General features: G+C 45.1%; 1 protein-coding gene across 3 annotated transcripts in view; it reads right to left on the bottom strand.

Moving 5' to 3' along the window:
- SQOR (sulfide quinone oxidoreductase) overlaps positions 1-16,288 on the bottom strand; it is a 112,300-nt gene that overhangs the window by 30,574 nt on the left and 65,438 nt on the right. For 2 of the 3 annotated variants that reach the window (XM_069766059.1, XM_069766060.1), the window contains exons 2-4: positions 8,658-8,907; positions 8,396-8,566; positions 1,838-1,891 (exon numbers count right to left, since the gene is read on the bottom strand). In XM_069766059.1, the coding sequence (XP_069622160.1) occupies positions 1,838-1,891; positions 8,396-8,566; positions 8,658-8,891 (459 nt within the window). In that variant the 5' untranslated portion in view covers positions 8,892-8,907. The remainder of the gene's footprint in view (positions 1-1,837; positions 1,892-8,395; positions 8,567-8,657; positions 8,908-16,288) is intronic. The other variant, XM_069766062.1, reaches the window with a different exon arrangement.

Below are 16,288 nucleotides of genomic sequence, written 5' to 3'. Positions count from 1 at the left end.
ATGAGAGCATTATACTGCCTCTGTACAAATCCCTAGTTAGACCGCACATGGAGTACTGTGTCCAGTTTTGGGCACCGGTGCTCAGGAAGGATATAATGGAACTAGAGAGAGTACAAAGGAGGGCAACAAAATTAATAAAGGGGATGGGAGAACTACAATACCCAGATAGATTAGCGAAATTAGGATTATTTAGTCTAGAAAAAAGACGACTGAGGGGCGATCTAATAACCATGTATAAGTATATAAGGGGACAATACAAATATCTCGCTGAGGATCTGTTTATACCAAGGAAGGTGACGGGCACAAGGGGGCATTCTTTGCGTCTGGAAGAGAGAAGGTTTTTCCACCAACATAGAAGAGGATTCTTTACTGTTAGGGCAGTGAGAATCTGGAATTGCTTGCCTGAGGAGGTGGTGATGGCGAACTCAGTCGAGGGGTTCAAGAGAGGCCTGGATGTCTTCCTGGAGCAGAACAATATTGTATCATACAATTATTAGGTTCTGTAGAAGGACGTAGATCTGGGTATTTATTATGATGGAATATAGGCTGAACTGGATGGACAAATGTCTTTTTTCGGCCTTACTAACTATGTTACTATGTTACTATGTTACTATGATTCATAAAAATCATGGAGGTCATAAAAAATACTAGATGTAGTAGTTTTTGAGGGGTGTATTCATTTTTACATCAACTAATTTAAGTAAAACTGAAGATTTTGTAATGGAAGTTAGAAATTTGATCTTATGAGAGAAATGCATGACAAGCTAGATGAATACAATGTATTCATCTGGGGTTGATTACATGGGTGTGAGAATATATAGACAATTTATGTAAAACAAAAAAGGGTTGGACATGGTATGCCGTTAAGAGGTAGGTGTATTAAGGTACCGTCACATTAAGCGACGCTGCAGCGATCTAGACAACGATGCCGATCGCTGCAGCGTCGCTGTGTGGTCGCTGGAGAGCTGTCACACAGACAGCTCTCCAGCGACCAATGATGCCGAAGTCCCCGGGTAACCAGGGTAAACATCGGGTTACTAAGAGCAGGGCCACGCTTAGTAACCAGATGTTTACCCTGGTTACCAGTGTAAATGTAAAAAAAAAAAAACACTACATACTTACATTCCGGTGTCTGTCCCCCGGCGTTCTGCTTCCCTGCACTGTGTAAGTGCTGGCCGTAAAGCAGAGCGGTGACGTCACCGCTGTAATCTGCTTTACGGCCGGCCGGCGCTGACACAGGATGCAGGAGGAGTGCAGGGAAGCAGAATGCCGGGGGACGCCACAGACACCGGAATGTAAGTATGTAGTGTTTTTTTTTTTTTTACATTTACACTGGTAACCAGGGTAAACATCGGGTTACTAAGCGCGGCCCTGCGCTTAGTAACCCGATGTTTACCCTGGTTACCAGTGAAGACATTGCTGAATCGGCGTCACACACGCCGATTCAGCGATGTCAGCGGGAGATCAGCGAAGAAATAAAGTTCTGGACTTTCTGCTCTGACCAACGATGGCACAGCAGGATCCAGATCGCTGCTGCGTGTCAAACACAACGATATCGCTATCCAGGACACTGCAACGTCACGGATCGCTATCGATATCGTTGTTAAATTGTTCAGTGTGACGGTAACCTTACAGGTGTTTAGATTTTTTTCAAAAAGTACAAAAATCTGTCCCTACATTACTGCTAGTAAATCTGGATAGTATGTTAACACCATTTTTACATTTCTTTGTCCCTATGGGCAGTACTATCTATCTATTACAATTCACAGTATATCAGCTTATCATTTATTTGTGACTTCTGCATTTACATTCATATGCAATAAATATAATACTTTACCTTTTCATACTGCAATTTGAGACCAAGAGCAATAATCAAATATTTATAGCTGATCTGTAAAGAAGGAAAGCAGAAAATTAGAAAACGAATCATTGAAAGCTGGCAATGCCAACTACCTGTAATAAACTGTGGCCATATCACAAAGACCAGTCTACTTGTGTTAATAAGATGTACCATTTCATCACTAAGTAATCAATGATATTCTGAAATGTATGAACTTTACGAGTGCCATCAAGTTTATTTAAACCCTATTTTGTAGCTGACATATTAATATAATCTACATACAAAAGCTCTGACAATCTCCCTCTGATTTTCTAAAATGAATGAGGTGATGTTAATGGAGGAGCTCACTTCTACGATTGATAATTCCTGGAGTTTACCTCGTCTGCTGACTAGCTGTCTCTTATTGGGGAAAATTGAGCCTGCACTTTTTTGGGCCCCACCTTTGGACACCCTTCCCCATTGCTTCCTCCTCCATCTTTTCCTCGTGCTTCTATTTTTCTCTTTGTTCTGGTTTATAGCTATGTAATTTCATATCCTGTTACTTAATGTACATGGTGTGCCATTGTCTTGGACTGCTTTCAGGATTCCAGTAATAAGTTAAGAATTTTATTTAGTTTCTCAGCGATTGTTTTTCCATCTTGGCACCTCCTCTCTTTATAATGCAATAAATAAAGATAAAAGTTTAAAAAAATATATACATACAGTTACAGTTTAACTACACTGTATATGGCTCTGTCACATATGCCATCTGTGTCTATTGGACTCCTGGCATCCTCACCAATCCTCAGAACGGAGGATAGTGCTCTAGTGTCTCCCCCTGCAGTTCCCTGGTTGTGCAAGGGCCTGCCGCCAGCCCTATCAACTAGAATGGGGCCACACTGCACTTCTGTGGCTGGGGAACCACTATGCAGAGAGAATACAGAAGGGAACGCAACACTACACCTGTATTGTGTCCCCTTCATGCTCAGTTTTACTGGGGGTCCAAGAAAGTAAAGGCAAATCCTAAAGATAATCCATCATTTTAAAACCTGCAATCACTCCTTTAACACTACAGTCAATGTATGTTAAATGTATTTGCAGAACTCCCTGATCCAGCAAGTGCCATAGAACAGGGGCTTGTTTATTGGGCGATTGGCAGCCTATCTAGCAGGACGACCATAGAAAATTTCCAGGTCCAATGATCAGCATGTGTAAATGTGGCACAAAGTCCTCAATTCATATTACACAAATGTGGTCGAACCTGCCCATAACGACGGGTACGGGCACCACTCTAATGTGTAAAGGTACCGTCACACTCAGCGACGCTGCAGCGATATAGACAACGAGCCGATCACTGGAGCGTCGCTGTTTAGGTCGCTGTAGAGACGTCAAACACAGCAACACCAGAACGATGCAGGAGCGATCCAGTGACGTAACGGCGACTCACTTCTCGTTCCCGCTGGTTGTTAGCTCCATGTAAAACATTGCTGGCATCGTTGCTTTTGATGTCAAACATGACGATACACGCCGACCTGATGACCAAATAAAGTTCTGGACTTCTAGCTCCGACCAGCGATGGCACAGCGGGATCCTGATCGCTGCTGCGTGTCAAACACAACGAGATCGCTATCCAGGACGCTGCAACGTCACGGATCGTTGTCGTTCTCGTTGCAAAGTTGCTGAGTGTGACGGTACCTTTAAGGGGAAGCCCAAACAATTGATTGTTGGGAGGTTTGATTGTTGGCATGTTTGATTTCGGAGTGCCGATCCTTTTGTTCTCCCTGAGATAAGCTGCTGCCAGAGATCAGCATAGCAAGTATTCCTGTGTATGGGAGAGTCGGGAGAGATAGCGGCCAGCTGAACAGTCAGACAAGCCTGCATAGGTAGGTAGCCAAGGCGACATAAGACTACAACAGGCATTTAGCAGTCAGAACAAAAATAAAAGGAGAGTAATAATAGGGTATCTTTAAAAAAAAAAAAAGAGATAGCTAGATACAATATTTTGATGGTGATCGCGCCACTACCTTTAGAGTATCACGCATTTGTCTTTGGGAATTTTAAAGTGTCAGTACAAACAAGTTATTCCTGTTACACACTCTGCCTGTGAATAATGTCCTTCTGCAACGCTTCTTGGCACAATTACTTTTGTGTTCAATCCAAAGACCCTTGTTGTATACAGATATGAAAATTACATCCTACCATAGGTCTGATGTCAGACTCTGAGTGTGGCCGAACAGTTAAACAAAAAGTTCAGGTTCTGGTACTAGAATAGAACCCAGAACCCACTCATTTGATTGTGGAGCCCGAACATCCAGTGTTTGCCACAATGTCAGGTGCATGTCGGCGCGGTAAATATGGCTTCTTATCAGCGGTAAATTCATTACAGCCGGTCAGACAGCTGCGGTTCCCATGCTTCTTGGGAGTTATGGTTGAACCCTCCAAGGTAACTTCAATGTTAGGTAGAGTTAGGATAGTAGGGGGGAGAAACACATGAAGGTCACTTTCAGATAGAGGGAGGACATGATGTTAAGAGACAGCGGACAAACAATCCTTGGTATTTTTTATTAGGGTGGGGATGATGTCAGGGGAAGAAGTGTATAATTGCGTGTCATCAGCATAAAGATGGTACTGGAACCCTGATAGTAAGGGGATGAGGAGAGGAGTAAGAGCTGGCAAAAGATACAGTGGAGGAGCAGTCAGAGAGATAGGAGGAGAACCAGGAGAGGGCTGTGTCCTTGAGGCCGATGGAGCGGAGCATAGTGAGGAGGAGCTGGTGATCCACAGTATCGAATGCAGCAGAGAGATCCAGGAGAATCAGCATGGAGTAGTGACCATTAGATTTAGCTGTTAATGGATATTAGAGACCTTAGTGAGGGCAGTTTCAGTAAAGTGTAAAGAGCGGAAAAGAGTCAAGAAGAGCGTCATCTGAGAGATAACGGATTAGACGAGAGTTGGAGCAAGCATTCCAGGAGATAAGAGATGAAGATAGTCTGTAGTTAGCAGTGCAGTTCAGGTTAAGGGATGTTTTTTTTAAATCTTAACAATGAGATCCCTTTGCTCTGTTGTAAGCTGTTTACGGATCATGGCTTTTGCTGTACAATGCAACTAAGGAACGGTCAGGAAAATCCTACTAGAACAGCTAAACTTCATAGAAGGTTAATCAAAATCACTGTAAATGATGGCAGCTGCACACTGACCACTATCTAACATGAGTTTAAATGTAATTGGCCAATTCTGAACACAACCCAATCCTCAATTATAGGAGGGTGTTCATTATTATTTTTAATTACCCCCCTCAAAATGATTTCAGTTTATTTATCAATGGATCTGTATACATTATGGGCAACATTAAGGTGGAAAAAAATTCTGAAATTATTTTTCTTAGTATGATTTTTTTACATGGCCAAAAAAATGGTACTTTGTCAGGGGTGTGTAGACTTTGTATGTCCATGTATGTGTAGAATGGGAAGAAACATACAATACAGTATTTGCCAATTATAATGTAACAAAGTTTTGGTAAAAAGATCTGTTATCAGACACTGCAACGAATAATGGCTTACCACTAATCCTGTGGTCCACAACCTTTCGAGTCACATTTAGCTCTGATACAGTAGATGGTTTCAAGATACATCAACAAAGCACCCCATCATATTGACGAACAGAGCCCCCTAGCCAAAGATTCCCCATACCAGACATTTCAAGACATTGTACACCCCTCCCTTGTAGGCAGTATACTTATAGCTATGGGTTCCCACTTTACCCACATTTGGTATTCTCACATCAAGCACACATCTCATCATTGAACCTCACTAAGTGGCAGCATTATCCCATTCCCCAGCTTATGATGGTTCCAATTATCCCATCCAACCTGGGAGAAAGCTGTGAGGCCTGCAAACCACAGGTTGGGGACCCCTGCTTTAACCCAATCACCAGAAAATTAGGCCACACTCCTATTAGGACATAAATGTCAGTAGGTCAGTGAAGTACTAGCTATCCGGACATAAGTAAATATTTTGTTGCAGCCCTTTCTTTTACTATGTCACCAGGCAGAATGAGCTACTATAAATGAGCAGGGACTTGTCTGACCAACACAATGACTCGTTACACTCATACAACTAAGGAAATTAATGTATATCACCAGTTTTACAAGGTTTCTTCCTCTCCAGTATTAACAAAATTCATTCACACAGTTTTGGTAATGTTCAAGGGTTGTCCACCTTTGGGGGACAACTATTGTTTTTTTTTAAACTTTTATACACTTATTTTGGGCTAAAAATAATTTTTACAACTTTGATTTCAGTAAAAATTTTGCATCATTTGCCTTCTGTACCCTCTGTATTTTACTGTCTATTGCTGGCTGCAGATTATTAATAATAATAATAATTTTTATATAGCGCCAATATATTCTGCAGCACTTTACAGTTTAACAGTTCATACACAACAGTCATAAGTAACAACGTGAAATACAATAATTAAAGTAAGAAGACGACCCTGCTCGTGAGAGTTTAACAATCTACAATGAGGTGGAGGGAGACACAAAGTACAGGTGCGTATTTACCATGATGGTCTAGCCATCTTGAGGGAGTGGGGGATAAAGGCTGCATGAGCTGTCACCAGCCAGTATTTATGGTGGGGTTGGGTGAGGTGGAGTTTGATGGAGGGTTATTCTCAGATAGTGAATGGGCCACACACACAAACACATAAAATGACTTTGATTAGGGAACGTGATAGGCCGCTCTGAACAAATGTGTTTTGAGGAAGCGCCTACAACTGTGCAAGCTGTGGATAGTTCTAATTTCTTGGGGTAGAACATTCCAGAGGATTGGCGCAACGCGGGAGAAGTCTTGGAGCAGGAGGTACGGATTAGTGCAGAGGTTAGTCGAAAGTAGCTTGCAGAACGTAACGAGCAGATAAGCTGATAAACAGAAATGAGGGAGGAGATGACGGGGGTGCCGCACTGTGGAAAGCTTTGTAGGTGAGAACAAGCAGCTGGAATTGAATCCTATAATGAATGGGCAGCCAGTGCAATGATTGGTAATGAGCGGACGCGTCCTGGTACCGATTAGCCAGATGGACAACCCTGGCTGCTGCATTAAGAATGGACCGGAGAGGGGAAAGTCAAGTGAGGGGGAGGCCAACTAATAGAGCATTGCAGTAGTCCAGGCGGGAGTGGATCAGGGCGACAGTGAGGGTTTTTGTTGCTTCCATGGTGAGAAATGGGTGGATTCTAGAGATGTTCTTTAGGTGTAAGCGGCAAGAACAGGCAAGAGATTGTATATGGCAGGAGAAGAAAAGATTTGTGTCAAACAGAACACCCAGACAGCGCACCTGCTGCCGTGGCATTATTTTGGTGACACCTATGGAGAGGGAGATGTCAGATTTAGGGAGGTTAGTAGACAACGGGAGCAGAAGAAGTTCAGTTTTGGAGAGGTTGAGTTTCAGATAGAGAGCGGACATGATGTTGGAGACTGCAGACAGACAGCCACTGGTGTTCTGTAGTACAGCGGGGGTAAGGTCAGGGGGTGACGTGTATAGTTGTGTGTTATCAGCATACAGATGGTACTGAACGCCAAATCTGATGGTCTTTCCAATGGAGGCTGTGTAGAGAGAGACGAGAAGGGGGTCAAGGACTGAGCCCTGAGGGACCCCAACAGTGAGAGGAAGAGGAGACGAAGTAGAGCCAGCAAACAGAACACTGAAGTAGCGGTCAGAAAGATAGGAAGAGAACCACGAGAGGGCAGCGTCCTTTATGCCTATTGACTGGAGCAAAGAGAGTAGGAGATGGTGGTCAACAGTGTCAAAAGCTGCAGAGGTCGAGAAGAATGAGCAGAAAGTGGTCACCATTACATTTTGCTGTCAGAAGGTCATTAGTCACCTTGATGAGTGCAGTTTCTGTTGAATGTAGGGGGCGGAAGCCGGACTGTGAAGGATCTAGGAGGGAATGAGTGGAGAGGTAACGAGTAAGGCGGGAGTAGACCAGGCGCACCAAGAGTTTAGAGATGAAGGGGAGATTGGAGACTGGTCTGTAGTTATTTGTGCAGGATGGATCAAAAGGTTTTTTTTTTAATAATGGAGTAATGATAGAGTGTTTGAAGGAGGAGGGGAAAATGCCAGAGGAGGGAGAGATTAAAGATTGTAGTTAGGTGAGTAGTGACGACTGTAGAAAGACTGGAGGAGATGTGAGTGAATGGGGTCAATAGTGCATGTAGTCGGACAAGAAGAAGAGAGGAGCCTGGAAACTTCTTCTGTGATGGGATCAAATGTGGAGGGAAGAATAAGTCTCCAGGCTATTCCCTGAGTTAACTGAGACGCCGTCGGTCAGTTTGCTATGAAGAGTTTGTAACTGTCCTTTATCTGTCTTTTTCTGAGCACCTTTCAGCTGATTTATAACCACAACCTAGATTAAAGTTGAATGTGCAGGAAACAAAAAGTATGTAAAAGCCAAATGGTGAAACTGTTTTCATGAACCCTAATTGCGGAAATAATTTTTGGCCCAAAATACATGCATTTAAATTTAAAAAAAAAAATGTCCACAAAGGTGGTAAATTCATTCTTTGTTCAGAACATTATATTCACCTCTTTTCCGTCATCGATACGGATACAGTTTTTGTCAGGATCGAACCCTTTGACTTCTGATTTGATCCATTTGACACCAGTTGGGATTAAGCTTGAAGTAGATCTTGCCGAGCTGGCCAGCTGCTTTGCTCCACCACCAACAAGCGTCCATATGGGCTGATAGTAGTGAACCTAAACAAGGTAAAACTGAGTAATTGTGCACATCATTCTGCTTCATGGCAGAAATAAAAGCCTGTACTGAATTAGCACAGAGTTCCAATACCTCACTTGGTTCAATGACAGCAACTTTTCCAGCTCCAACTTTTCTCTTCATACGAGCACTCATGGTGATCCCGCCAGCACCTCCTCCAACGACAACTACATCATAGTACTCCTTGGCAGCATATCTGGTGGTCATGTGTAGGCTACGACAGGAGCTACTCTGCATTCCAGATCTGAGTAAGTGAGCACACTGCTGGACATGGGCACCAGAGGCTACCACTCCAAAGAAAGCCATCTCCAAGTATAGTTATCTACAAAACAAAGAATTAACAATCACTAATGTGAACATGCACCATACACAAATGTCGTCATTATTACTATTATTATTACAATACTTAAAGTGGTATTCTGGTAACAACAAGTTGTCACTTTTCACAGAACAGGTGAAACATACTAGGTCCGTGGGGATTCGATCACTGTCACACCAATTGCCAGAATGAGGCACTTATGTACCCTGTATGAACAAAGTGGAAGTGCTCGACCCCTGCTCCATTCATTCTCTACAGGACTGCTAGAGAAAGTCGAGGGCTGTATTGGTGGCTTACATCTCGACCGTGGGACAGTTTATTTTAACACTTTTTAATTGGCTTTATTAGAATATCTGGCTTTTTTTTTTTGTTCACAGCCCATGGAAATTTCCTTAATTGATACAAATTGTTTTTACATTACTTATTTATTAGCTTTAAAGATACTGTTCTCACCTTGATATACGTACGCTACTCACCTGGTAGCAGTGTTTTTTCAGGAGCCATGACAGCACAACGAGAGAGGGGATCCGCCCTTCAGGGACAGGAAACCTACAGACATAAAAAGGGCGGCACCTCTCTCCCACGTCAGTTGTTTCCAGAGCATGAGAGGACCACCTTGGTTAGTAACACAGATGCAGTATACACATAAATATTTTTTATTATGCAAGTGAACATAAACTTTAACTCAAGATTAACAGGTTGTTGAATTATTCAAAACATAGGGTAGGGAATCTAAGGGTGCTGTCATGGCTCCTGAAAAAACACTGCTACCAGGTGAGTAGCGTACGTATTTATTCAGTCGCCATGACAGCACAACGAGAGACTTTCAGAGACGAAAGATTTTAGGGGGGGATAATAGCCTCTAGCACTCTTCTCCCAAACGTAAGGTCTGAGGAACTACCCAGATCTAATCTGTAATGTCTAAGAAAGGTAGAAGGGGAAGACCATGTGGCCGCCTTACATATGTCTTCGATTGACACTTCTGACCTCTCCGCCCAGGAAGATGCCATGGCTCGCGTGGAGTGTGCCTTTATACCATCTGGAACTTCGTTGCCACCTGCGGTATAAGCGAGAGAGATTGCCTCCCTAATCCATCTGGCTAGAGTGTTTTTAGATACTCTAAGACCTTTTCTTACCCCTTGATAGGCTACAAATAAAGAGTTATCTTTTTTCCAGGAATTTGAAACTGTAATATATCTAAGGAGGCATCTCCTCACATCTAAGCAATGGAATTTACGTTCTTTATCGTTAGTAGGATTGGAGCAAAAGGAGGGAAGGACTACCTCCTGAACCCTGTGAAATTTAGACGCAACTTTAGGCAGATATAGGGGATCGGGTTTCAATATGACCCTATCCTCCCTAACTTGCATGTATGGTGGATGTCTGGAGAGTGCCTGCAGATCACTAACCCTCCTAGCAGATGTGAGAGCAACTAGCAGGGCTGTTTTGATTGACAGGATCTTCTCAGGAATAGTATCAATGGGCTCGAATGGGGCTTGCGTCAGGGCTGAGAGTACCAAATTCAGGTCCCATGGGACTAACCTTTGCTTAATAATTGGTCTAGACCTGGTGACTGCTTTAAAGAATCTAGCAATCCAGTGATTACTGGCTAAATTAAGATTATATAACGCTCCCAGTGCTGACACCTGAACTCTAAGAGTACTTGTGGCCAAGCCCATTTCCAGGCCTTTTTGTAAAAATTCAAGAACCTGGTTAATACATGGTTCTTGGTCAATTTGAGCCCCTGAAAAAGATAAAAATTTTCTCCATACTCTCACATAAATGCCCGTTGTGGATGGTTTTCTACTTTTAAGGAGAGTATTAACCAGATTCTGAGAGAATCCTTTCCCCCTCAGTAAGGACCTCTCAAGTTCCATGCCGCTAGGTGTAAGTTGGCTACTTGAGGATGGAGGATTGGTCCCTGGGAGAGCAGATCTGGTAGCTCTGGAAGAACCCATGGTTGGCAGACAGACATTTTTCTCAGCCAAGGAAACCAAGCTCTCTTGGGCCAAAATGGAGCTACCAAGATTACCCGGGCCTTGTCCTCCCGAATCTTCCTCAGGACTAGGGGAATCAGATTTAGAGGGGGAAAAGCATACGCGAGCCTGAAGTGCCAAGATATCAGCAGAGCGTCCACAGCGTATGGGTTGTCTTTTGGATTTAGGGAGCAGAATAGATGTAATTTTTTGTTCCCTCTGTTGGCAAAAAGGTCTATCTCCGGACAACCCCATAACTGGATGATCTGACTGAAAATGGCTGGATTTAACGACCACTCCCCCTGTCTGAGCATGTTGCGGCTTAGATAGTCGGCTTTGGTGTTGATACTTCCTTTTATATGAAGTGCCGTCAGGGAGAGAAGATGTACTTCGGCCACCTGAAAGATATGATTTGCGACCTCCATCAATGTACTGGATCGCGTGCCACCTTGATGATTAATGTAGGCCACAGTTACCCGATTGTCTGACAAAAGCCTGACGTGTCGACCCTGTAGGGGTACAAGGAATCTATTTAAGGCATGTTTTACTGCCAATAGTTCTTTCATGTTGGAGGAAGAGTCCTGTTCAGACAGAGACCATAGTCCCTGAACCCAATCCTCCCCTAAGTGAGCCCCCCACCCTTTGGGGCTAGCGTCCGTAGTCAGCACCCTAGATATGTGATTTATCCAAGGGACCCCCCTGTGTAAATTCGAAGTGTGAGTCCACCAATCAAGTGAATGTACAGTCTCCGCAGAAAGTGTGAATTTACTGTCGAGGTGAGCATTTAGGCGACAGGAATTGTGTAACACGTCCCACTGTAAAGCCCTCGTGTGGAACTGTGCCCAGAGAACTGCCGGGATGCAGGACGTAAGAGAGCCCAAGATTGACATCGCACACCTGACTGATATTAAGGGATTATTTATTGCCCTGGTGACCAAATGCTTAATCTTAGCAACTTTTGTGTCCGGCAGGCGACATTCCTGCTGACTAGAGTCAATAATATATCCTAGGAATTCTTGTATTTTAAGGGGTTGAAGCCGTGATTTTTTGATATTGATCATCCAGCCCAATTTGTGTAACGCATCCATAACTTTCTGTAGTTGGTCTGAGCAATGCGACTCAGAATGACCCACAATTAGCAAATCATCCAGGTACGGGACTATTAATATATCCTGTTCATGCAAGTGTGCCATAACCTCCACCATGATTTTTGTGAACACCCTGGGTGCAACTGCGACTCCGAACGGAAGTGCCTGATATTGGAAGTGTTCTACTGTGCCAGCTAGTGAGACCGCCACCCTAAGAAATCTCTGATGATCAATGTGAATTGGTACATGATAATAGGCGTCTTTGAGATCTAAGACAACCATAAAACAGTGGTGAAAGAGTAGCTTTATTGCCGTCTTGACCGACTCCATTTTGAAGGAGGGTATGAACAGAAAATTATTCAGGCCTTTTAAATTAATAATGGTGCGATAAGAACCATCAGGTTTTTTGACCAGGAACAGAGGGGAATAAAACCCCCTACCTTCTTCGCCTGCAGGGACTCTGACCAGAACATTCTTCTGTTGGAGTTCCCGGACCTCAGACTCTAGTGCCAACTGCTCTGTAGAGGAGGAACGAACAGGTGTTAACATAAATTTGTCCCGAGGAGTATGGTGGAAGTCTAAGGTTAGGCCTTTCTCCACAATGCCTAGAATCCATGGGTTGTTTGTAATCTGTACCCAGGCTGGGTAGAAGGCCAAAAGCCTACCCCCCACCTGGTCCGCCAGTCATTGTGGTTTCTTAACTTCTCGTGAAGGGTTAAACATAAAACCTCTACCCCTTCTCCTGCTGTTGTCATATCTAGTAGATTCTCTGTTGGAGTCTCTATACGGCCTTCTGCGGTTGGACCATCCTCTATTATAGTCCCGTCTGTAGAAGGGTCTTCCAAGGAAGGGAAAGCGTTTTTTACTATCCCCTGCTTTTTCCAATAGCTCGTCTAGGACCGGTCCGAACAAGTGAGCCCCTTCACAAGGAATGCTACATAATTTTGTTCTAGCCTGTAAGTCCCCTGGCCAGCATTTTATCCATAGTGCTCTCCTGGCTGCATTGGATAATGCCGAGGACCTGGCGGCTAACCTGACCGAATCTGCTGAAGCATCTGAGAGGAAGGCTGCGGCATCCTGGATTGTGGACATAGAGGACAATATCTCCGACCTAGGGACTTTATCTCTGAGTTGATCTTCGAGGTGACCTAACCAAACCATCAAGGATCGAGCGGTACAAGTGGCTGCAATGGCTGGCCTCAGAGACCCCGCTGAAGTTTCCCAAGCCCCTTTAAGGAAAATGTCGGCTTTCCTATCTAATGGGTCTTTCAAATTTCCCAAGTCGTCGAAGGGGAGAGACGACTTTTTGCATGCCTTAGCGACTGCTGCATCCAACTTCGGGACTTTATCCCATGAGGACGAAGCCGTTTCTTCAAAGGGATACCGTCTTTTAAAGGCTGGCGGAAGCGACCCCTTCCTTTCCGGTTTCTTCCATTCTTTTGAGATTAGCGATTTGATCTTGTCAATCACTGGAAAGGCTCTCCGGGATTTCCGCTCAATACCCCTGAACATAACATCCTGAATGGAACATTCCGATTGGGTATCTTCTATCCCCATTGTGTTGTTTACTGCTTTGACCAGATGGTTAACCCTTTCTAGGGACAAACAGGCTCGAGCAGACTCCTGATCCTCAGAGGAGGAAGTGGACGGAAGAGACCCTGAGCTCAGCTCACCCGAATCCGAATCTACCTTAGATAAAGGGGATGACCTTTTAGCTTCTGTCCCCCGGGATCGGGATCTCTCTGCACCTTTAATTTCCTGTCTCACCATCTCTCTTATTGTAGAGGTTAGATCAGGCGCCTCCTCCTCCAGTAAACGTTGAATACACATTTTACATAACTTCCTCAAATGTCCATCTGGAAGTGGCTCTGCACATTCGGCACACTGCCTATGTTTGGCTTTGGACAAACTTTTCCTCCCCTGATAGAGGAAAAAGACAAGGGGAACACAACCATCACTAAGTGGACTTTCACGAAGCTCACTTACCCCGTCCAGTAATGAGTGGTACCGTAGATGGGGGATCCTTCGAAGCCGGCAAATCTTTACGGGCTGAGGATTTTGGAACAGAGATCCGTGCCTCCTTAGCTCCACCAGCGCGGCTACTGCCACTAGACCGACGCTGGGAGCTTCTACGAGGCTTATCTGGCTGCTGCTGCGGCTCCTGCTGCTGCTGCGGGCTGATAGTTCCTTCTGGCGACTCCATTATGGAATGGGTGAGGAACTCTGATCAACTCAGCTTGCCGCATTAAATACCCCCAAGGTACCGCCCCCGGATGGGGGCCAGCAGGGAATCCCAGGTGGTCAATAATCGTCCGCCGCTGTGCTGCGCTACCCTTCCCTAAAGCCCCGACCGTTCCCGCAGCTGGGCGCCGCCATTAGCCGGAGATGACGCTACCGCGCATGCCCAGCCGCGTCATCCGGCCGCGCCGCTCGCCGCGTCATCCGGACCCGCCCCCTTCAGGACGCGGCGGCGGCGCCAAGCCGACACGCGGACCAGGACGCCAGCAGACCCCTCTCCGGACCAATGCCGCGTCCCCGCTCGGACCAGCGTGACTCCCGGGACCCCAAGTAGCCAAGCACCTCTTCATAGGTACCTCTGCGCTGCGGACACCCGAGAAGCTAGCCTTAAGTCAGAGGCTGCTTCCTCCTGCTGACACCTACACCGCGCAGTGCCCCTGCCGTGTGGTGCTTCCTGCCTCCTGGACGGGCCGAGGTAGGGGACCCCCGCTACCTGTACCGGGCCGCCAGGAGTGGGGAATTTTCTTATTTCGACCCTCTTGTCAGGGCCTGTCTGCAAGAGGTTCCGCTGTCAGGGACAGGAAACCAAACTGACGTGGGAGAGAGGTGCCGCCCTTTTTATGTCTGTAGGTTTCCTGTCCCTGAAGGGCGGATCCCCTCTCTCGTTGTGCTGTCATGGCGACTGAATAAAAATTGTTAACTCTGCAAAGTGTGGTCCTAAAAAATAAACAGGGTTTGTCTTTTAAAGGGAATCTGTCAGCAGGATTTCACCCCAAAACTATTTATATGCACATGTATCTCTTTCAAAGTCCAGCAATACCTTTACATGGTCAGTCCCTTCCTCCACTACTGAGAAATCAGCGTTTGAATTGATCTGTAAATGAGGCTTAAGAACTATTTGTAGATTTGAAGCCTCTGTCGCTCCAGCTCCATTTCCCACCCAGTGCCACTGCCTCCTGCTTGACCAATAGCCTCTATGACTTCAGGCAGAGGAGCTGTCAGTCAAGCAGGAGGCGGTGCTGAGCAGGAACTAGATCTGGATTGACAGAGGCTTCAGATCTACAGTAGCTCTTCTGGGAATGCTAGCTTTCATCGTTGCTTTAGCAGTACTGAGGGCCAGCAGCTACAGGGCATCCATACAATTAATACAATACGCCATGAGTCCAGTAAACCCATCTGTTCCATGGAAGCCATGGTGTATGCTCAAACAGTGGGGTAAGTCACAGATCCAATGAAGCAGGTGTATGTGGGGAACTTTTCCTTGCATACAAGCGTAATAAGAACACGGGCTGGCAGACATCTCCTGCACGTAAGCTATTCACAGGCGAAAAGACGGTATGTACACAAGGTGTGGTTCCTATGGCTGTCGGTCACTTCACACTGTTCTTTCTAGGTAAAGGGCCATTTTTTGTAGCACTTACTCATTTCCATCCAGTAATTATTCCCTAAAGGCTTTGGCTACTTGGTGACATGTTCAGTGCGATGCAAACCATCAGTGAAACTTGCATTGAAGTCTATGGCAAGTGAGTCATGTGTGATTTGTGATTAATGACAGACAGTTCAACACATTGGGAAATATTGGCTTGTGAATAGGTGATAACTTGAATTATTAGCAATAACCCTTTAATGAGCTTTGTATCACATGTGATGTTAAATTGCCAAAATAACAAAAGTGATATAATGACATGTAAAAATGAGGAAAAATGGACTGGCTGAGAGGAATGTCTTATTATGCCCAATATGACCTGGAATGCTGTCTTACCCCAGGACTTGCTCTCACTGCCCTCCTACATCTCCCTTATACTGAATTGCCGACTGAGGTGTGAGGTAACCCACTTCTAATGTCTTACATGGAGGGCATGGCAGAAATTACATCAACACTTCCAGCTCTCTCCCTGGACGTCTCTTCTTCTTTCACTTATTGGTAACCCCACATTCAGGATGGACACTCTCACCCAGTCTTCTACCAATGGCACTCCCAAGGTATAACATCTATTAACCCCTTTCTGACCTAGGACGGGATAGTACGTCCGAGGTCAGAACCCCCGCTTTGATGTGGGCTCCGGCGGTGAGCCCGTATCA

The sequence above is a fragment of the Ranitomeya imitator genome, chromosome 4 (assembly GCF_032444005.1).
Source record: "Ranitomeya imitator isolate aRanImi1 chromosome 4, aRanImi1.pri, whole genome shotgun sequence".
In the NCBI taxonomy this organism is placed as follows: domain Eukaryota; kingdom Metazoa; phylum Chordata; class Amphibia; order Anura; family Dendrobatidae; genus Ranitomeya; species Ranitomeya imitator.
Note: the sequence above shows the minus strand (reverse complement) of the source record. Positions and strands in the feature narration are given on the sequence as shown.